The sequence below is a fragment of the Phocoena sinus genome, chromosome 4 (assembly GCF_008692025.1).
Source record: "Phocoena sinus isolate mPhoSin1 chromosome 4, mPhoSin1.pri, whole genome shotgun sequence".
Taxonomy (NCBI): domain Eukaryota; kingdom Metazoa; phylum Chordata; class Mammalia; order Artiodactyla; family Phocoenidae; genus Phocoena; species Phocoena sinus.
In genome coordinates this window covers 30,763,189-30,785,907 of record NC_045766.1, presented here as the reverse complement: position 1 = coordinate 30,785,907, position 22,719 = coordinate 30,763,189, and the positions used below count along the sequence as shown (strand labels likewise).

General features: G+C 45.8%; 1 protein-coding gene across 2 annotated transcripts in view; it reads left to right on the top strand.

The window, feature by feature from the left end:
- The window catches only part of CLRN1 (clarin 1), a 38,140-nt gene extending 17,824 nt beyond the window's left edge, over positions 1-20,316 (top strand). Inside the window, exons 2-4 of one of the 2 annotated variants that reach the window (XM_032631350.1) lie at positions 5,387-5,566; positions 6,635-6,668; positions 20,048-20,222. In XM_032631350.1, coding sequence (XP_032487241.1) covers positions 5,387-5,566; positions 6,635-6,668; positions 20,048-20,222 — 389 coding nt within the window. Of the gene's footprint in view, positions 1-5,386; positions 5,567-6,634; positions 6,669-20,047 lie in introns of both variants that reach the window. The other variant, XM_032631351.1, reaches the window with a different exon arrangement.
- Positions 20,317-22,719: the final 2,403 nt, after the last annotated feature.

The window sequence follows — 22,719 nt, the reverse complement described above, 5'->3', positions numbered from 1 at the left end:
TCCCTTGTCAACAGCTAATCGAGTAATTTCTCAAGGCCAGAAGCAACGCTGGATTAATGACAGCCCCTCCACAGATCAAAATGTTCAAATCCTTTTCCTGTGTTGTAATCCTACACCCCAAAGAATGGAAAGGACCGAACAAGAACAAATCTACCTCCTAGATACACAATATCCAATATCATTAAAGTGACACCTCCCAATATTTATTTCAATGGTCTGCTCTCATCTTCTGCAAAGGGAAGCTCGTATTAGTGTTGGCTGGAAAATGGACAGTTGTTATCAGAGCTCTGATTGGTCATTACAGACTCAGGGAATTTTCATCAAACAAAGAAACCTGATAAAATGTAAGCATAACGTGCAGGGATTAGTGCACTCCTGGGTGACTTTGTCACAAGAGTAGGAATTTTAAGAGACTTCATAAGAATTAATATGCTCCACATGAAATTTATTTTAGCTTCTGGCTTTTCTTTCCAGGAGGCAAATCAGTGCAATTTCTTCTGCCTTTGTTTCAATTTGGTAACAAACCTCAATTTTCAGAGGGGCTTCACCTAGCTGCCCCATCACACACAAAGAGGTGGCTACATTTTCTACAAGTGGGGAGATGGAAGGAAGCAAAGTTTTTGATAACTGCTAGTCAAAACCAAGTCAACAGCTACCCAAGTGTAAGAACAACAGGTTGGATTGATTGAGCTATCTCAGCAGTTGGAATCTCTGGAGGGCTGGTGATCATAGACCAGCTGCTTTGCTCTTCGCCCCCAGAGCACAGGGCAGCGTGGACCAGTACAATCACTGACAGCTGAGGCTCAGCCCCTGTGCGCTTCCACACCCCGTGTGCCTCTGCACCCTCTTCCAAAGCAGACATTTTCTTGTTTTATCTTTATCTATCCATCCATCCATCCATCCATCTATCCATCCATCCAACTTCTAATTGATAAGGACTTTTCAAAACACAATCACAACACCTTAACATAACCAACAAAATCAATAATAGTGGGCTTCCCTGGTGGCACAGTGGTTGGAAGTCCGCCTGCCGATGCGGGGGACGCGGGTTCATACCCCGGTCCTGGAGAATCTCACATGCCGCGGAGCGGCCGGGCCAGTGAGCCATGGCCGCTGAGCCTGCACGTCCGGAGCCAGCCTGTGCTCCGCAATGGGAGAGGCCACAGCGGTAAGAGGCCCACGTACCGCAAAAAAAAAAAAAAAAAAATCAATAATAGTTATGTAATATCATCTAAAACTCAGTCCATGTTCAATTTTCCTTGGTAATCTCAAAATGCCTTTCATAAAGTTTTGTTCAGATCCCAAATAATACCTATATGTTGCATTTGGTTAGTACATCTCCTAAGTGTCTTTTAATCTAGAACAGTCATGGGAATTTTTTGTCTTCATTTATCCTTTTAATTGTTTTTTTAAAGTATTCATGTATTTATTGAATAGATAATGCTTGCAGAGTGGTAAAAAGTTTTTTTCCAAACTGTACTAAAAGGTACATAATGAAATATCCCTCAGTCTCCTCCCCCAGAAGCAGTGTTACCAGTTTCATGTGTAATCCTCTAGAAATAGTCTCTACCTAGACAAGCATGCCTGTCCCCAGGCTGTAGCCTGGTAGATAAGAGTGAGGACATGAGTTCAAGTCTGTACTCTGCCACTTACTAAGTAAAAATCTTGGGCACACCGCCTCTGAGCCCCAGTTTTTTCCTCTGGTAAATAGAACTAATAATAGTACCTATCTCATGGCATTGCTGAGAGAATTAAATCAGATAAGTTAAGTACCTAAATAATTACTTGTTATTATATACATTCTCCTTTGGCTTTTACCCAAATGATAGAATGAGGCACTTTTCTTTGTTTGATGTGTTTTTTTCATCTAACATCGCATTTTGATGATAATTCCATACCTGTTCTTAAAGAATTGCTTCATTGTTTGAAATCATTGACTTAATTCTACTGTATGGATGCCATACTGATAGACACGTAAGTTATTTCCAACCTTTTGTTTTTACCAAAAACATGCTGCCATGAATACCCTTGTGATATTTTATTGGATTCATATGCAAAATATCCATAGGATAAACTCCTGGAAGTAAAATTGCTGAGCTAAAGGATATGTGCATTTTACTTCTTTATAGGTAGTGCCCAACTGCCCCAGAGGAAGCTGTACCAATTTACACTCCCAAGAAAAGTGCCCAAGGATCTCCATTTCCCTACACCTTAGCTCACACAGGATATCACTAAACGTTTTAATCTTTGTAAATACGATTTGTGGAAAATGGTATCTCATAGATTTAGTGTGCATTTCTCTTATGGGAAGGTAAAAGAAATATAGCGCAAGTAAACCTCAGTAGTCAAATGACCTGCCCATGACTTCTGAGCAAGGACCCTGAGTGAGCGCCGGCAGGGCACAAACAAATGACCTTGTCGGTACTCGTGAAGAGGATGTTCCCTATCTGATAGCGCTAAGCATGTTTTATGCATGTCTGTAGGTAGGTAGTTATATGTAGCAGTGGTGAAGGGTTTGTTCTGAACCCTTCAACCGGGTTGCAACTCCTTCACCTGGTTGCTTTCTGACACGTGGTCAGGAGCACAGCGTTGTGGCCTTAGGACATGTATTTGCACAGCCGACCGCTTCCACCTTGAAACATTTTCTTCCCTTGGCTTCCTGCTGTCCAATCCATGGATTTGCTCCTAACTCACAAGCTCTCTTTCTCTCCTGGGCCCTTCTCTCCTCTAGCTACAGCTTCTCCACAGGTGATAGCCATTCCCTTGGCTTTAAATACGAGCTCCAGAACCAGGGTGAGGCCACGGAGGCACCTAGGTCATAAAAGTTAAGGAGACATTTACTCTTGGGCTTGTGCAAGGGCAGGCTTGGCCCCAGAGCGTGACTGTCTCCTTAAGTTTCCCTGTTTGCCCTAGGTACCTTGCTTTCCTCACCCTAGTTTCACCTCCTTAAATACTCCACCCTCTCCCTGGACCTGCAGACAAATCCTATTTGTCGTCTCTACTCGGATATCTGAAACACAGCTCAAACTTAAGATATCTAAAACAGAACTCTTGCATCACTTCCCCCTCCCCCGGCCAAACCTGCTCCTTCTACTTATCTGTCTCAATAGCGTCACCATTTATTCAGTTACTCTAGTAGGAGTTATCCTTGATTTCTTTCAACAAGTTCTATCTTCCATCTGCACATCTGACAAGCTCTCACCACTTCTACTGCTACACCTTAGACCAGGCCTCCATCTCTTATCACTGTAAATACCTGCCACCTCCCCACACCCACCCCCAGTATCCCCGCTTCCACCCTTGGCCTCTCCCTCCCCCTCCCTTCCCCTCCCCCTCCCCTCCCCTCCCCTCCCCTCCCCCTCCCTCCCTCCCCCTCCCTCCCCTCCCCTCCCCCTCCCTCCCCTCCCCCTCCCTCTCCCTCCCCTCCCCTCCCCCCTCTCCATCCCCTCCCCCTCCCTTGTGTACTCATTACTCAGCAGGCAGAGCGATCTTTTCACATCCTGAAGTAGATTAGGTCACTCTCCTACTTAAAACCCTCTAGTGGGAAATAAGAGATACGGGAACATATGTGTATGTATGACTGATTCACTTTGTTATAAAGCAGAAACGAACACACCATTGTAAAGCAATTATACTCCAATAAAGATGTTAAAAAAAAAAACAAACCTCTAGTGGCTTCCAAATGAATTTAGCCTAAAGGCAGACCCCCCCCCACCCCCGCCACCATAGTCAACAGACCAGGATCTAGCAGGTGCCAAGAATCTGATCCCAGCCTACAGAAACCCACTTCTTCCTCCACCTCATTCACCAGGAACCGTGGCCCACACCGGCACACTGCTGCCTCAGCTGTGTTCCTCTTCCTTGAAACGCTCTGCCCCAGACCTTTATACAGGCACTTCCTTCTCAACATTCAGGTGTCAGCTCAGGTGTCACCTTCCTGACCACCCCCATCCACTCATCCAGTCACTCAAAATCCCATCACCCTGTTTTCTTTCTCCACAGCATTATCACAATCTGAAAGTGTCTTGTTATCAGTGGGTAATAGCCGCTCAAAACTCAGGGGCTTGAAACAGAAATTTACCAGTTCAGCTGGGCAGTTCTTGATTGGGACTTTCCCTGTTGCAGTTAAACAGCAGCTGGGGTTGGAGTCATCTGGAGGCTTTTCTGGGCTGGATGTCTAAGGTTCTTCCCTCCCTTGTCTGGTGCCCCGGTGCTCCTCTGGGTGGCCTCCGTTTCCAGCAGAGAACTGGACTTCCTGCATGGCAGCTCAAGTCTCCAAGAGGAAAGAAGTGGAAATGGTTGGTCCTCTTATAAGCCAGGCCTGAAAGTGGCACAATGTATTTCTGCTGCCATATTCAAATGGTCAAAGCAGTCATAAGCCAGCCCAGGTTCAAGGGGATTGAGGAATAAATTCTACCTCTTAAAGCAGAAGTGACACGTATGTAAACGGAGGAAAGGAATTGATGGTGGCCTTCTTTGGCAATCAACTGTCACATTCATTTGTTTACCTGTTATTTGTCTATCAACTCCCATTAGGTTATATAAACTCCATAAGACAACAGGGACCTTGTCTATCTTATTTTATGGCTCTATTTCCAGCGCCTAGAACAGTGTCTGGCACACAGTAGGTGCTCAATAAATAAAGTCTGGGAAACTAAAATGGACTAAACTGAACTTCTCCAGTTTGGTTTTTCCAGATTCACTGATGCTAAGCATGCTGATGACCCACCAGATAAGAGAGATCCTACATTTATAAAGTATTTCATTTCCTCTGCAAACAAGAAAAACTTGCCCTGAACACAAAATCTAGAAATAGATTTGGCATGTTTTCTAAATGGAAAATATTTCTTGTATCACCAGAAATTATTTTCCCACAGCTTGTGCTACATCAAAATATTGAAGTTGACTGAAAATACCCCATTCTTTAATCTGTGTGGACAAGAAACAATTTTTGTTTTTGTAGCAAAGGAAATATAGAAACCTCCTGATGTTTGAACTCCCCCAGTCCTGAAAATGTCATTACAAGATAGACCTTTTTTTTTTTAAAGACTAATGAGAAATGTCATTAAAAGTTTGGTCATCAAAATGTATAGATTTTGATTATAAAGCCAGCACTTATTTATTTAAGTAATTACATATGAGCGAGGGCAAAAAAAAAAAAAAAAATCCCTCAAATCTCCCCCTTTGCTAGTTTTTACTGGTGAGTTCTATAAAATAATCCCATGTTTAAACCTTTTTGTAAATCCCTTGTAAATTAGTGAGAATGTATTCATCTGAAGGATTTTAGTGATTTTTGAAGTTAAAAAAAAGAGGGATTTAATTTTTTAAAACTACACTTGCAGATGATCGCTGATGAAATTTCCCCTAATCTTTGTTTTATCTTCAGTTTTCCCAGATTTGCTCAAAGCCATCCCAGTGAGTATCCACGTCAATGTCATTCTTTTCTCCACGATCCTTATCGTTTTAACCCTGGTGGGGACGGCCTTCTTCATGTACAATGCTTTCGGCAAGCCCTTTGAAACCCTGCATGGTCCACTGGGGTTGTATCTCTTGAGCTTCATTTCCGGTGAGTACAGAATTTTACCTCTGAAGACAAATGCGCTTTTCAATGTGCAAAAGACAGAGCTACCCAAATGTAAAGTGACAGTACATATATGTGGATGTCCACGGTGGCACTGTCTATGAGAGCAAAGAGTGGCGATAACTATAATTATCCAACAATAGGGAATTCAATAAATTCATTATGGTGATCTATTTGACTAGATGGCATTGAACTATATTTTTGAAGAAGATGAAATCAAAAGAACAAGTGCTTGTATCAAAAAGTGAAAAAAGCCGTATATAAGATGTTATAAACATGAACCTAATTTGATTTTATATATAAATATGGAGAATATATACATATATTGTATATAGACTCTCCATATATATAGCCTACATATATATACATAAATACACACATATATATATATATATATATATATATATATATACACACACACACACACACACACACATAGAGAGAGAGAGAGAAAGAGAGTGTATTCTGTTGGTAGTAGTTATCTCTGAGCAGTAAAATTACGGGTGATTTTCATTTTTTCTCATACTTTTTACTATTTCCAAACATTCAGTAATGTGCATTTATTTATTCCTAATCAGAAGAATAAATAAAAGCCATGAAAAAAGAGTAAAGAGCCAGTGTTCCACCCACACATGAGTTGCCATATTCAGGCCTATAGGGTCTTTGTGTAGCCTAAGTAGGTGTATCTGGGCAAGGAGAAAACCCTAAACCCCAAAATTAGTTCATTAATAAACACGTCCTACTCAGTAACTAGGGCTGATGGGAAACAATATAAAACCCGGTCAGTGCCACAGGGTGCTTAGGATATATTTACAAGAAAGAGAAAGAGATGAGAAAATCGAAAGCGTCTACATAACTCATATGCACCATCCTTCAGTGGGAGGTCTCTGATTTCACCCCACTCCAAACTTGCAAAAAAGACTCAATGCCTTGTCATATCCCCGGGAAGCAAGTAATTGTATTAGTGATTTCATGGAGAGATGAGAGAGAATATAACTCACACCAGCAAACAGTGTATTGAAGATCCATATCAGACTCTCTGCTTCTCTGCAGCTGCCCTTTGGCTGCCAGCCCCCAGCCCCCAGGCCACCAGGCCCCTTCCCTCTCTTGACACTGCTCCCTTCTCCCGGCACAATTCAACTCCAGCCACAAACTCGCATAGCTCCCTCTCTATCAAACAAAGCCTTGTAGTTAACGGGTGCTCCCTTGTCTTAGAAAGCAGTATATGAGCCTCTATTCATGATCACTTGAGCACCCTCTGTTACCAACCTGGGTTCAATAGAAACTGGTGAAATGCGGAATTCAGGCAAGGCTTTACTGGGACTTGTGCTGAAGCACAAGGGAGTAACACCAAGTAACAGGTACCCTAGCTTGCTCGCTGAGGTGGGGGAGCCGCTTCCTTAAATGGGGTGAGGCTGGGAGCAGATCGGTGGGTCAGGCTGGAGGGGTGACGGGTGGTCTGCTCACCCCCTTGGTGGTGCTGTGTGCAGGGATCCCGCGCAGTACCCCGCTTTTGCTCCCCGCAACTCAGAAGTGGCAGCTGCGCTTTGACCTTTTTGTATCTTACTGTTCATAATTTGCCCCACGTGCACATGCGTGCAGTGATTTTTAGTCCCTTGTAGTTTCTTTGTATTCTTTCGTTCGAGGAGACAAAGGGGCCCAGGTCTCAGCCTGTCTCAACCTCTTGGGGTCTTCCGCCATCTACATCTTGCTATTCAAATTATTTACCCAACCAAAATAGTTCTCTCTCTAGCGGAGGTTCTGCTAATATTTTCTCCATATTTTTCACAAGCAAATAATACAGTTTCAATTGTGCAGAAATGATTACCCTATGACGACAGTGTCTAAGTCCTTCTCATCTTTGGATCGCTAGGGAAAGCATCCAGCATGGGCCTCTGCACACAGTAAACGATTCAGTACGTATTCACTGACTTGCGAAAGCAAGCCCAGAAGGAGATGTTAAGCCAGTCACTTAAACAGCACAGAATGCGAATGGGACGGAATTAGCAGAGTAGACCTGCAGAGGCGGTGGGACAAGATCCAAAGAGATGGAACAGAATAATGTAAAGGAAGGCCAAGAGCTTTGCAATCAGGGCAGAGGAGCTAGAACGCGAGTACAGGGTGCACACAGACAGACAGAGGTAGTGGTTCAATCTCAAGGGAAGCTCAGGTTAGAAGTGGGTATTGGGATTACTTCACCCCACCCACGACAGCAAACCAAACTGGAGGATCTGGGTGGTGTGCCGTTTTAGTGAAGGCCCTTGAAGCAACCAGGGACCAACTAGACAATAGGATACACACTATTTTTTTTTTTTTTTAATTTTATTTATTTATTTATTTTTGGCTGTGTTGGGTCTTCGTTTCTATGCGAGGGCTTTCGCTAGTTGCGGCGAGCAGGGCCCACTCTTCATCGCGGTGCGCGGGCCTCTCACTGTCGCAGCCTCTCGTTGTGGAGCGCAGGCTCCAGATGCGCAGGCTCAGTAGTTGTGGCTCACGGGCCCAGTTGCCCCGCGGCATGTGGGATCTTTCCGGACCAGGGCTCGAACCCGTGTCCCCTGCATTGGCAGGCGGATTCTTAACCACTGCGCCACCAGGGAAGCCCCAGGATACACACTATTTTAACAGAGAGAATATAATGTTCAGCCGTGGCTCTTCAAGTGGAGTCCCCAGACCAGAGCATCTGCATCACCTGGGATCTTGATAGAAAAGCAAATTCTCCAGCTTCACCCCAGACCGCCTGAATCAGAAACTCTCGAGTAGGGCCCAGCCATCTGTACTTTACCAAGCCCTGCAGGTAATTCTGATGCAAGTTCAGGTTTGAGAACCAGGGCTACAGGGAGTTGATTAAATAGACGTTGGAGGACTGAAAAACAAGGAGACGCTGAGGTAACTCAGAGATGACAATGTCGCAAAGCAGTGGCCAGCCCTAGGGCTGGGGAACCCAGGGAAGTGTTTAGTGTTACCAGAACCTAGAGGCTTAAGGAGAGGCCTCGGGGCACTGGGTCTCAGACCTCTGAGGAGGTGGCACTGTCATGTGACACCAGCAGGCGGCTCTGGCAATGTGGAAAGGGCTTGGGAACTCCTCAGCTGAGGCCCAGAGAAGTGCTACCCCGTGGCAAGGCCAGCCAGACCTTCCTCCCCTGCCCTGGTATCCTCCCTGTTGGTAGGACTGGGGCAGGTGACAAGGCAGAACCAGAGTGGGGGGAGTCTGCACCCAGCATCACAAAGCACAGGAAAGAAGAGAGCTGGTTTGATGCCAAGACACAACAGCTTATTAAGTGGCACAGCCATCTCACACTCTGGCTTCTGAATGAAACTGAGAACAGCCCATTTGGAAGACAAATTATCTGACCGTTCTAAGGGACGACCAAACTAACAGTATTTGAAAAGCAGGATGACTCAGAGAATGCAGACTTTAATCCAAGTCCCAGATCTTATCTCGGCTTTTGGCCAAGTCTAGTGCAGAGAAAACCTGAGCACAGAAATATATGCGGGAACACAGGCCCTGGGCTCACACTGTACTGTATTTATCCTTGAACTTGTTGCAAAAGCAGGTGCTCAATAAAGGTTTGTGGACGAGGGAAGGAAGAGAGAGGGAGAAAGGAAAGAAGGAGCCCGCTCCAGATCTGCGTCTTACAGAGGATAAAGGCCTAGTGTTTCCAGATTATCTGTTTTTTTTTTTTTTTTTTTTTTTTTTTTTTTTGTGGTACGCGGGCCTCTCACTGTTGTGGCCTCTCCCGTGTGGAGCACAGGCTCCGGACGCGCAGGCTCAGCGGCCATGGCTCACGCGCCCAGCCGCTCCGCGGCATGTGGGATCTTCCCGGACGGGGGCACGAACCCGTGTGCCCTGCATCAGCAGGCGGACTCTCAACCACTGCGCCACCAGGGAAGCCCTAACATTCTTATTTTTAAAATAAGAATTCTTATTTTTAAAAACCAGAATTTTCAACAATTTAAAAAAAATTATTATTTTTAAAAACTAGAATTTTCAACAATTTTTTAAAATCTGTGCCTGACAACGAAACGTGTTTGAAGGTCAGATGGACTGACAGTTTGTGACCTCTAGAGGTAACAGGTCACTCTTGAATCACAGACTAACTATTTCATTCCCTTTGATCTACGTGTAGTACCCATAAGCCCCTGGAGGCTTGGGAAAGTTTATCGAAGGTTGTAATATTCACAGAGACCCCAGCTTTAAACTCCACTCGTGGAAAGGTGGGGATTTCACGGCCCTTATCACAAACACTCGGAATGTGAGGCAATGAATCAGAGGCCAGAGCCTGTATGGGGGGGGGGGGGTCCCTTAATGCCCGTGGGAGTCACACTTCACTAGAGACCTCCTTCCCCTGGGGCAGCTCTCTTCTGCTGAGTTTCCTTCCCTGTTTCTCTACCCCGGCGGCCTCCCTCATAGCCAGCAGAGAAAAACTCCTTCCTCCCTTTTCTTCTTCTCCTCCTACTCAGCCCTGGGTTCCCCAAGATGCCACCTTTCCTTGTGCTGACGTCACACCAGGGCTCTTTCTTCAGCTGTCTACCTCCCTGCTGGATGAGACCCCCAGGCTTGGCATCCTCCTTGGGGGGGAAGAGAGGGGAAAGGAGCTCTTCCGGCTTGTCTGTCTGGGACCTTGCATGCTGCCTAGAATAACAATGCTGTGGGCATCTCCTTGAGTTCCCTGATGCACTGCAAGCCAGACCTCAGGGGGAGAAAAGGAAAAAGGGCGCCAACTTCTGGATGAGGTCAGCAACGGTTTGTCACCATTGCAGCCCAATATCCTGTTGCCCTCCTGGACCAGAAAAGTGCCTCTTCCACTTCTCACGGCCTTCAGTCTGGTTCACATTCCTCAGCCTTCTTCATGTAACTTTTCTTCCCACTATCATTGTTCCATGAAACCCACCCAAGTCAATTTGCTCTTTCTCATCTTGACAATCATAACCCAGGCCTGAGAAGTCTTTCCCTGAGTTAGGATTTTAGTAATATCTTAATGATCTCCCATGGTTCATTTTGGACAGTGATTCTCTTCCCGGACCACGCATTAGAATCACCAGAAGTAAGTTCCAAAAATACTGATGCTGGTCCCACATCACAAATTGGAGTCTCTGGGGGTGGAGACTGGGCACTGGTCTTTTTTCTTTTTTTTTAAGGTTTCGTAGGTAATAATTCTAATGTGTGACCAGTGTCAAGAACCACTGATACAGGTGCACTCATTTCATTTATTCAACAAACGCTGACTGAGTGCCACCACATAGCAGCCATTATGAGAGGTACTGGTGTTACCACAACCCATCAGGCACACAGTCCTGCCTTCGTGGAGGCTAAAATCTAGTGGGAGAGTCAACAGAAGTTTACATAGGGAATTAAAGATCACAATAATGGTGATGAACAGGCTGTTATGATAGAGAATGAAGGGAAGGGAAGATCGGGTCTTGATATGGTGGTCGGCAAAGGCTACTCCAGGTAGCTGAGTTCTAAAGATACAAAAGAGCTAAGGATCCTCAGAGAACTTCCCAAGGAGAGGAAAAAACACACATGAGGATGCTAGGGAAAGAGGCCAGCTTGTTGTAGACACTGAAAGAAGGCCCTTGTGGCTAGAGAACAGGCAGTGAGGGGAAAATGGCCAAAAAAAAAAAAAAAAAATTAGATCAGTTGACGTCAGTTAACGTCAGACCTCAAAAGCCACGGCAAGTCTTTCAGAATGGATTCTAATTGCAATGAGACACTTCTGAAAGTCCTTAAGAAGCTGTCTGATAGCTGATTTACCTTTTAATTTTTTATAAATTTATTTATTTTGGGCTGCATTGGGTCTTTGTTACTGCGCGTGGGCTTTCTCTAGTTGCGGCGAACGGGGTCTGCTCTTCGTTGTGGTGCACGGGCTTCTCATTGCTGTGGCTTCTCTTGTTGTGGAGCACGGGCTCTAGGCACGTGGGTTTCAGTAGTTGTGGCACGTGGGCTCAGTAGTTGTGGCTCTCAGGCTCTAGAGCGCAAGCTCAGTAGTTATGGCACATGGGCTTCGTTGCTCCCTGGCATGTGGGATCTTCCCAGACCAGGGCTTGAACCCGTGTCCCCTGCATTGGCAGGCGGATTCTTAACCACTGCACCACCAGGGAAGTCCAACTGATTTCCCTTTTAAGAAATGTCTGGTGAAAGACTAGGCTATTGCATTGGAGATGGAGAGAGATGAATGTATTCTAAAAGCATTTTGAAAGTAGATCCAAAATGTTTTGTAGGTAGCTTAAGCAATTAGTAGACAGTGGTGGCATTAACCCAGCTGAATAAGACAGGGGAGGAACAAGCTTAGAGTTTAGGGCAAAAAAGAAGTGGGGAGAGGAGCTTAGCATTAGAAATCAAGTGTTCCATTTAGGGCATGTCAAGTTTGAGATCCTATGAGATGTTCAAGAGGACATTTCAAGTAGACAGTCAGATATATGAGTCTGGAGCTCAGAGAAGAGGTCTAGACAAAAAACATAAATTTAAGAGTTGTCAGGATATGGATATCACTCAAAGCAATGAACATGGGTGAGATCATCTAGGAAGAGAATGTAGATAGAGAAAAATTGGCCTAGGACCAATCCCTGAATAACATCATCAGTTAATTTTGGGGTTGAGAAGAAAGAGGAGAAGGAGGCAGCAAAGGACACTGACTAGGCGTGTCTGGAGAGGAAGAAGGGAAATCAGGAGACGTGGTGTCCCAGAGGCTACAAGAGGGGGATGTTTCAAGAGTGCAGGCCAACAATAGAAAAAAAATTGGTGGTTACCAAAGGGGGAAGGGGGTGGGGAAGGGATAAATTAGGAGTCTGGGATCAGCAGATACTGACAACTAGATATGAGACAGATAAACAGGGCTTCCCTGGTGGCGCAGTGGTTGAGAGTCCACCTGCCGATGCAGGGGATGCGGGTTTCCGCGGCTGGGCCCGTGAGCCATGGCCGCTGAGCCTGCGCGTCCGCAGCCTGTGCTCCACAACGGCAGAGGCCGCAAGATTGAGAGGTCACACTGGAGCACTGATACATGCCTTTTACACATTCCATTTGAGAAGGTTCCCAATTGATGATAGAGAGTCTAACCCACATATGCATCTAAGAGAGCAGGTTACGCAGAAGACTTGCCATGGATCCTTAGTGGGACATCCTGGGCAGTTCAGGGAATATTCCCTGAGGATGCTATGAGATGTATTGGTTCAGGCCTTTTAGAGGTGATGAAAACCACCGAAATGTGGACTTATTGCAAAGCGTATTTATTATGCCTTGTCTTACATGTAGCATCGTGTTTGAGTTACACCAAGCAAGGCAAACAAAGAAAACAACTGCCTTTCTTTAAAAAGGGGATACTCCTAAGGTGGACATAATTAATTACGAAAATTACAGCCGTGGCATGGAACATAAATAAGCTCAGCCATACGTAAAACAAGAAGACAGGAAAATAAAGAGCAGCACAGGACTAGAAGGAGGCTTCGCGTCATGTACCAGTTTCAGTATTAATCATACCCTGGCCTCTGTAATAAGTCTAGGGCATATTATTCTGCAACTGTTAGAGAAAAACCATCTGCAACTTAGTTCCACTTCAGTCCTTATGGAGGAGCTGTTGTTCAGAGTCCAAGAAAGATCCAGGGACACCTGGGCGTTAAAGCCACAGAGCCTGAGGAAGGATAGGATTGGTGGTAGGAAAAGTCAGCAACAAAAAGACTAGTTTCTCAGCATAAACTTTGGAAGGAGGCCACAGAAGGAAGAGAAGTAATATTAGCCAGCCCGTGATGGTCAACGGACAAGGAATTTTGTTTTGAGATACAGGGCAGCATCTGAAGGGGCAGAACCGTAGTGACGGGATTGCGTTCAGGTCATTCATGGCAAGGACGCGACGGAAGGACTGTTTAACTCACTTTGCACGGGGCCCGGCCGTGCGTGATCTGGTGCAAGGAGATGCTCAATCTTGTCCTGTCACAACTGCAAAGAGACTCCTGTCCTGTTCAGAACATGCACAAGTGTCTCCCCTCTGTTTCATTTAGAGTCACAACCCAAGTCCTTGCTACGACCACCAAAGCAGCACTTGCTGTGCCCACCCTAGAAACCCGCACACATACCTCACCTCTTACTCCCCTCTGCCTCGTTCTCTTCTTCTCTCTGCTCAAATCCCCTGGTTCCCTTTGCACTCTCTGTTCCCTCAGCTTGAAATGCTCTTCCCCTCCAATACCTACCTTCTCACCCCCGACTTCTTCAAGAGGCACTAAAGTGTCATCTTCCTCAGGCCATCCCTCTTCCCTGCTTTATTTTATTCTCCTTAGTACACATCACACTCTGATAAACTAGAGAATGGAATTACTTATGTTGTTATAGCCTCTCTCTCCACTCTCTCTACCACTGAGAGCTCCATGAAGATAGGGATTTTTGTCTGCTTCATTCAGTGCTGTATCCCCAGTGCCCAGAATAGTTCAGTCAGCATCCAATAAGTGTTCGTTGGTAAATGAATAAAACAGAAGCAGCTCTACATATTTTCTAGTAACACATGACAGTCTCCTTTTCTGAAAATCAGTTCAAATGAGAAAAAGATCTTTGCATGAATCACTCTTCTCACTAACATGACATCTGTAAAACTTAAGTTAGATATGGGCTCTTCAACTCTCCATTACAGAAGACATTATATCACAGAGGAAGGGGAAAAGCTGAACCCAGCTGGTGTTATAACTTCCTCCTCACCTGCTCCTTGGAAATACATGACCAAATTCCTCTCCATTATGACCTCAAAATCTACTCTTAGATATTAGCTTGCTTTACTAGTCTAGATGGTAGCCATTGGTCTCTAAAGCAGTTTGGAACTGGAGCAGCTTCCATTTGGGGAAGAAATCATTGCTGGAGATCTCACCAATAATAACTGACTTTCTAGTGAGATTACATAATTTCACAGAAAATTAGCACTTACACCTGAAGTGGCTTTTTCAACCCCATGTATCATCTCTCAAGACTCCTTAAAGAAGGAAATCTTCAACTTATCATTCTGTAGAGGAAATGGAATGCCTCTAACAGTTGTCATTGTAGGGGAGAAAAAGTTTTCACTCTTCCCTTCCAGGTTCTTTGGCTGCCTCATAATTAAATTGACATAAGACAGGTTAACAGGATAAGAACAAATTTCGTTTCATACGTACAGGAGCTCATAAAATATGAGACTCAAAGAACTGACCCAAGCAGCCCGCGTTTATACCTTTCAGACAAAGAAACAATAAATTTGTAAAAAACTGACCAAAGTAGTTTGGGCTTGGGGTAGTAAATTAGTGACGAAGTAGCAAGGTTTGTTTATACAGCCATCTCGGCCCTGAATTCCCTATCTCTGGTGTTAAGGATGCCTTCTACCCTCCAGGTGCAGGGAGGGTACGCTTCATATGGGAAATTTATTTCCTGATTTCAGGGAGACAGAGGAAGGTCAGAGTGTCCTTCTTGCACTAGTTGTTTCTTAAGTAACTTTAATTCAAAATAAACAATCTGTTTAAGTGGTATATTTAGGAGGGGCAAATCTTGCTTCCACTCATCATCTCTAAGAGAGTTTAAAGATGACATGTTAGCTTTCTGGAAATCTTGACCATTACTTTAAATGGAATAGAAATTCTAATTTACTATTTCCCAGATGCAATCTTAGTGATAATAGGAGAAAGTTTCAGAGGTGTTTTTCACCTTTGAGAACACATGTCTACTGAAACCCATGGTACCCTAGACTCCCATGGACCCTGGCAGGATCTTCCCACCCATAAAGTATAGTCACTCTTGGGGGTCACCGAGGGATAAAGAAGCAGCTTTCTTGTTGGCTGTGAGCTTCATTCCCTATATTGTAAGGGACTGGAGGGGAGAGGTGACCGATTCTGTAGTCTCGGCTGCCAGAGGAGAGCCCTGAGTGTGTAGTGTCTAGTACATAACACATGTTTGTTAATTGACTGATAATTCATGGTGTGACAGCCCTATAACTCAGCTCTCCTATTCGGTCAGAAATTAACTCAGTAATCAAAGTCATTAAAAGGAGAAGGGAAAAAAACAAAACAAAACACTACGGTATCAGCCAGATGGTGGGGAAATCAAACACGTGAAAGGAAAATGGCTCGTCTTTGAGTAAGACACCCGGCTGCAAAACCTCGTATGCCTGGTTATATTCCAAATTCTAGCTTGAGCAAGGCTTGTCAGGTTTCCCTAAATCTGGTGTAAACTTTAACCTTTCTTATGAGCTGCAGCAGTGCTGGTCAGATAGACAGACAAGGAGGAAATCTGTCCAAATGGCCCCAGCTGAGTTTGGGCTCTTGGGGGACATGGGTAACTGGGAGGAAGCATGCAGGCTTGATCCTAACCCTTGGGCAAGAGCACGAATGAAAGCCCACGTACCACGTGTCTCATCATTTAAAAGTTATAAGCTAAGAGACTATTCAGTGAAACATGTCTGTCCTTCACCCTTGACACACGTCTCTCTAGGACCTGGACCTGGAGGCCAGATTCAGATTTAGACTTCTTGAGCCCTGGGAATTCTGCACCTGATATGGTGATGAGAGGAGGGCCGAGCCCTGTCTATTCGTCTCTCTTCCCGTGGCTGGTTCCATCCACGCCGTAAAGGGCCTCAAGCATAAGTGTGTGAACACTCCACCGCGTATCCGGGCTCTGACCATGCCCCCCAAACAGCTGTTCCTTGGCCACCCTCAGGCCTGTACAGCAGAAGCCACAAAATCCACCCCTGTATAAATGGGCCCAGGGAAGATGCTCGTGCCAGCCCAGGAAGTGTGCTCAGGGCTGCTTGTGGAGGAAATTCCTGGGTCCCAGGGGTACCATCTGGCATGTGGCCAGGGACTCCACATGGCCCCATCCCACTGACATCAAGCATTCCTCACCCCATGAGGAGGGGTGTCAACAGGAGAGAGAGCAGGACCCTCTAAATGTGGGACCCATAGCAGGAGCCCCCTTGCTGGAAGCGAAGGGCCAGACTGGGAAACGTGCTGAGCCCTGTTCCCACCACCACTCACATCCCTTACACACCTCTCTTCATGTCCCCAGCGGCCAGGCCACAAACAGAAACTCTTCCTGGGTATTTTTTTTTTTTTTTTTTTTTTTTAAGCGGTACGCGGGCCTCTCACTGTTGTGGCCTCTCCCGTTGCGGAGCACAGGCTCCGGACGCGCAGGCTCAGCGGCCACGGCTCACGGACCCAGCCGCCCCGCGGCATGTGGGATCTTCCCAGACCAGGGCACGAACCCGCGTCCCCTGCATCGGCAGGCGGACTCTCAACCACTGCGCCACCAGGGAAGCCCCTTCTTGGGTATCTTTTGGTCCATAATCCATAAATAGGTATTGGTGGTCCCACATTTCCTTTAGAGCCAGGGACAGAGAGAGGCAAAAATATCCTAAATTCACACTGAGTTGTTTCCCTCCGTGTGTCCTAGCGTCGCTGAGGGGTTGGCAGAGACTCAGGCTGGGTTTCCATGCTCTGACTCTGAAATGACCAAGTTGACCACACGAACACCCCAGACTCCAAGAGCAGAATCTCAGACCATCCTCTTAACAACTATATCGTGTTTGGGGAGCTTGCATGCTTGAAGTATTAGCTCCAGTAAAGGGCTATGGGTCTTAGATACTCAAGCAACTTTTACTTTAAGAATTTGAAATGCAGTCTCAGTGTGATGCCTTCTCCTTAACAAAGCAGTACCTTTAAAATATTTAACAACTTGAAAAAGAAAACCGAGCTTGAATTTTCCTTTCAAGCACCAGGGAAATACAGTGTTTCGCTTCTGTCTGAAATTCACCATCTCCTCACACAAAGAGGTTCTTATGGTAAAAGCAATGGCATTTTCTCCACAATTTTCAAATAAAAGATAAAGAGAAAACAGCATCTCAGCCTTTTTGTTGGATCCAACAATAAAGGAATAATACAGTATTGCCAGGGGAGAGCTCTGGTTTTAAGCTCAGAATACAAAAATAGGCTGACAATTTTTACAAAGGAATATTCTCCAAGGCTGGTGGGAAGTAAAGTTTCAAGAAAATTATATCACTTAATTACTTGGGGATGTATGATGGTGGCGGGAGCCGGTCCCAGGTGAAATTCTCACAGAAGAAATAGAATTTCACCTTTCCTCCTCACCCCCAAACCAACCCCACCCCCATCTTACCAACCCACACCCAGCCTTCGGAAAAGGAATGGGAACATCATTTGCATGGTAGCACCTCATGTCTGGAGCGTTCTCCCCACACGGCCCAACCTCCCTTTGCTAACTTTTCCTACAACTACTTCCAAAGGACCTTCTAGGATGCTGCCCACCTACTCAGTAAGAGCTACCTGCACCTACCTTACTATGACACCCACTGCAATTGGTTTACAACTGTTTTATCTGAGTTCCCTGCCTGATTATACTCTCTGTTACAGCAGAAACCATCTGCATTTTCTTTAATGTTGAAATCTCCACCACTATTCCCATGCTTGGCCCGTAATAAGTCTCACGGAATAAATGAATGAGTGAATTAATGAATGGGAACTTAAGCCACTATGTTGCTGCTCCCAGGGCATTTGAATTGACTGTAATTGAAGGCAAAAGCACTTACCCCTCCTCAAGGAGTCATAAACCTAATGGGAGAGCATGTGGAGGAACGAGGCGCTATAGTATCAGTACGTTCTCTGGCGTGGCCTATCTGATGGACTCAGGGGTTTTTTGGCGTGTGGTGGAACGAAGACTTGCAAGATGAAAAAATACATAAAAACCAGAGGAACAGCTACCAGTTAGTGATCTAATACCAAGTGTTAATCTTGAATCATCTTTATTGTCCACATTTTATAGACAAAGAAATGGAGGCTTGGAGGTTAAAATTGACTACTTTCACATAGCTACTTGCAGAATCAGGGTTTGAACCCAAATTGGTTTGACCAAAGTCTGAAAACCGTCTCAGCAAGTTTCCTGTTAACTAGCACCCCACTGTGATGCCCTAGGATGCAGATGTAGCTGTGGGAGCCCTGGGAGCCCCAGCTCTCCTCGATGCCCCTGACTCTTCTGCCCCTGTGCCATCCACCCATCTGGGGGGCTCTCATTCTCCATCCTCACGGGAGAGGGACTATTAGAGTTTCCAGGCACCACTCAATATGACGTGCTCCTGTCCTGCAGAGATCTCATCCAGGCCACAGCCACACCACTTAAGATTAGATTAGGTTACCAATGAGTGATAAATAAGGGGAAAATAATAATAATAATAATAATAGGGCTTCCCTGGTGGTGCAGTGGTTAAGAATCTGCCTGCCAATATAAGGGACACGGGTTCGAGCCCTGGCCTGGGAAGATCCCACATGCTGCGGAGCAACTCAGCCCGTGCGCCACATCTACTGAGCCTGAGGTCTAGAGCCCACAAGCCACAACTACTGAGCCCACGTGCCACAACTACTGAAGCCCGCACACCTGGACCCTGTGCTCCGCAACAAGAGAAGCCACCGCAATGAGAAGCCCACGCACCACAACGAAGAGTAGCCCCCGCTCGCCCAACTAGAGAAAGCCCACGCGCAGCAACGAAGACCCAACACAGCCGAAAATAAATTAATTAATTAAATAATAATGGGTTAAAAAAATACATGTTTATTATTCTCTCACACAAAAATCTAGAGGTTAAAGTCCACTGAAGACACTGGTGGCTCCCGGTGTCTGATATCCAAAATTCCTCCCTTCCTGTTCTTCCATAATATATGGCTTCCATTTCTAAGGCCACCTTGTCCAAAACGTCTGCTGGTGCTCCAGCCATTGCATCCATATTTCAGCTACAGGAAGGAGGACAGGGGAGAGAGAGTGCAGGCCCCTAACACTGCACACTTCAAGGAAACTTTCCGGCCCCTACATCCCAGCCCCCCTCAACCAATGTAGCCCTCATTCAAGTCAGCCACGTGCCCAGGTAAAAATCCCGAGTTCTATTACAAACAAGGAGAACAGATACTCTCCGCCTTGACACCTTATCCATGGCTGCCTTTGCTCAGGGACACATCTGGGCAGCTGTGGCCAGGTGGGAGCCCGAGGAGGGGGAGAAGCCATGAAAGCCTTCTGAAGGAAACCCTCAGCCCTTTCACAAGGGGGCTGGATGACTGCCATTTTTTCTGCATGACCTGTGAAGTACAGAGAAATTGTTCTTTTGAAGCCACACCATAGCGGTGGCTGCTGCTTTATAGCCTGACTCCACCACTGTGCTTTTGAGGTGCCCAGCAATTCAGCCTTCTCCTCACGCAAAGTGGAACGTCTCCCAGTCTTTGTAAGATCGGCTTGATTCTACCCACACCACCCCCGAAAGTCTTCTCACGCAGAACCATAACCCAGGCACTACCAGCCATCGGTTGGAGAACCCAGTGCTCGCGATTACAAATTTGAAATACAGTTTTGCAGGAGAATGCAAATGAGGATGACGGGAAAGGCCTTCTTTAGTTTGCACACAAACCCTCTTTCCTGTCCCTTACAATCAGAAATATTTGTCCCGACATGCTGTTTGTTCTTTCTCTTGCAGGCTCCTGCGGCTGTCTTGTCATGATACTGTTTGCCTCTGAAGTGAAAATCCACCGCCTCTCAGAAAAAATTGCAAATTATAAAGAAGGGACTTATGCCTACAAAACGCAAAGTGAAAAATACACCACGTCGTTCTGGGTGGTTTTCATTTGCTTTTTTGTTCACTTTTGAATGGGCTTCTAATACGATTTGCTGGATTTCAGTCCCTTTTGCAAAATCTAAAGACACAGAGACAACTAACGTAGCTGCAGATCTAATGTACTGAAGGGCAAACATGGTTAATTTTGTCCAACCTTTTAGATGAACAAATTAAAGTACCAAACCCTCTGTGATAATGTTTACAAACTACGTACTAAGGATACAGGCCAGGAAGTAAGGGGAGCAGAAAGAAGGCTTTGGAAGGTTGTTTAACCTGGTGGGAAATTGCTTCGCCTGGGTAGTCAAGACAGTTGACTAGAATGGACAAATTGGTACTCCGTATCCACACCAGAGTGCAAAATGCCTGCTCCATCAGGTAGGAATTGGAAGGCATGGGGAATATATTTTAATACAAACAAATACTATTTCTGATATATCTACACATTTGTTGCCACAGGTACCAGAAAACAGAGCTGGAATCATTTTCCTAAAACGATAGTGCATTAAATGAGCCTTGATAAAGTGTATCAATGCACTTTTTTAAAGTCATTTAAAGCACACTCTTACTATCCATGCCTATTGGTCAAAATGTATAAACTTCTAAGAGGAAAATAGAAGAAACACAGTACTTTCAACAGACGTAATTGCTGGGACCACTGAGGAATCGTGAGAAATGATTCTTCCTAGTAAACTTGATGCAAAATGACTCATTGGGGCTGTTGCTTCTAAGTTTTTAGTGTTTTCAAGCACTAATTCCCAATTATGAAATTATATTACATTCTGGGATTACAGCGATATCACTGTCATCTTGGGTTTTGGTCTGTCACAAAAGCATGACTCAAGTCAATTTTTTTTTCCTGAATTACCCATGAAATTGATCTGCCTCTAACCAAAGGCCGCAAGTGAGCCTAGAACTGACCGTTCCTCTATCCTCCACCTGCTGCCCTCGAGAAAGCGCTCAGGAAGAGGCAGAGAATGACAGAGAACACACCGCCAGGCCCCTCACCACAGCTGCTCGGTACTCAGCCGCCACACAAGAGGTTTTGAAAGTGCTGGTTTTAAAAAATACTTTTTTCTCTTTGGGAACGAGCTACAAGAAAAAACAACTGTCTGTCTACCTGAGAATTAACTTGCTCTGATGGTGACCTGCAACCCACAGGCTGACATCAGAACACTCCCTTCGTTTCCAGACGTTAGTCTCTCTACCTTCATTCAGGAAATATATCTGGAGAATTTCTAGAAGACTACAAGTCAGTCTAGTGATGAAGGGGATGCTTATTTCAGTAACGGGCTAGTGGAGCCTAGTTCTGGAAGTCTTCACAAAACAGTTAAATACAGACGCATCTCGTGGTCCCGTCTGCTTCTTCAGAGCAGCTCCTCTAGGAGTGAGCAGGAAAGCACAAGGAACTTCACCGCCAAGGGTAACTGGCCTGAGGCCCTGGAAGTCCCCAGAGTCCCACTGGATCCCTCTCTCTCTTCTCAGAGTTTTGAAAAACTTCTAACACGAAGCTTTCTTCTTTAGAAAACAACTCCCTGGTTGTTCTCTGTTCTGTAAACAGAGATAACTCAGAGCGGCAACTGAAACCTCAGTGACAACCTAATAGGCAAACTAACAATCTTCCTGATGGGAAGTAGAGGAGGACTGCTGACCCCCGCAAACTGGGTGGAACACAAAAATACAAGAAGATGCAACCTGGGCCCTCAGAGGACAGCACTTAAGCTGTCCCCTTCTCTTCTCTCAGATGAAACATTTGTGACACATGGCCTGAGAGTAACCCTCCCAAGAGGGATATGGCCAGGACGTTCTCTGTGGGGATCGGAGGCCCCGGGAAAACAATCATCGCACTGTGTCCGACCTCCCACCCCAGGTGGCAGCCACTGTCTCACCTTCCCTCTGGGACTTGGGGCCGCCTGGTGGCTGCAGGGCGGCAAACACAACACCACGGTTGGGGGCTCCTTTCCCGGTGTCCGTACACACCCTCAGCCCCCAGAACATCAGTGCTTATTGTGCTGTGGGAGAGAATGGCAAGAAGCTGTGAAAGCTGGGTCCTTTGGGGCAGAGCTGGGAGTGGACACAGAACAGGAGGGCACCTTCCCTCTGTGCTCACTTTACAGTTTACACGTCTTGTGCTCTGGAGGTCCCGACTACTCCTTCAGCGCAGCTGCCCTCATGTCACTTGGCAAGCATTCAAGGTTGATCACTTTGGCTGGTGACTCACACAGCACACAACCCTGGGGCAACGCCTCTCCTCTCTGGAGGCCCATTTGCAGGGAGAGAGGTGAGACGGGGAGGTCTGCCCGTCTCAGCTCTGGTGGAGGGAGGAGGGGTCCACACCGGCGGCAGCGCCAGGATGCACCAGCTAGGAGGAATACACTAGCCTGCCATTACAGTGGGTACTGTCCCAGTCATGTACCTAATGGAAACCCAAACAACTGGCCAGGGAGAGGCTGGGGAGCAGAGAGCTTAACCTCTCTCAATTTTCCTCAACCTTTCCCCTTCCAACAAGACCCAGTATAAGTAAAAAGGGTG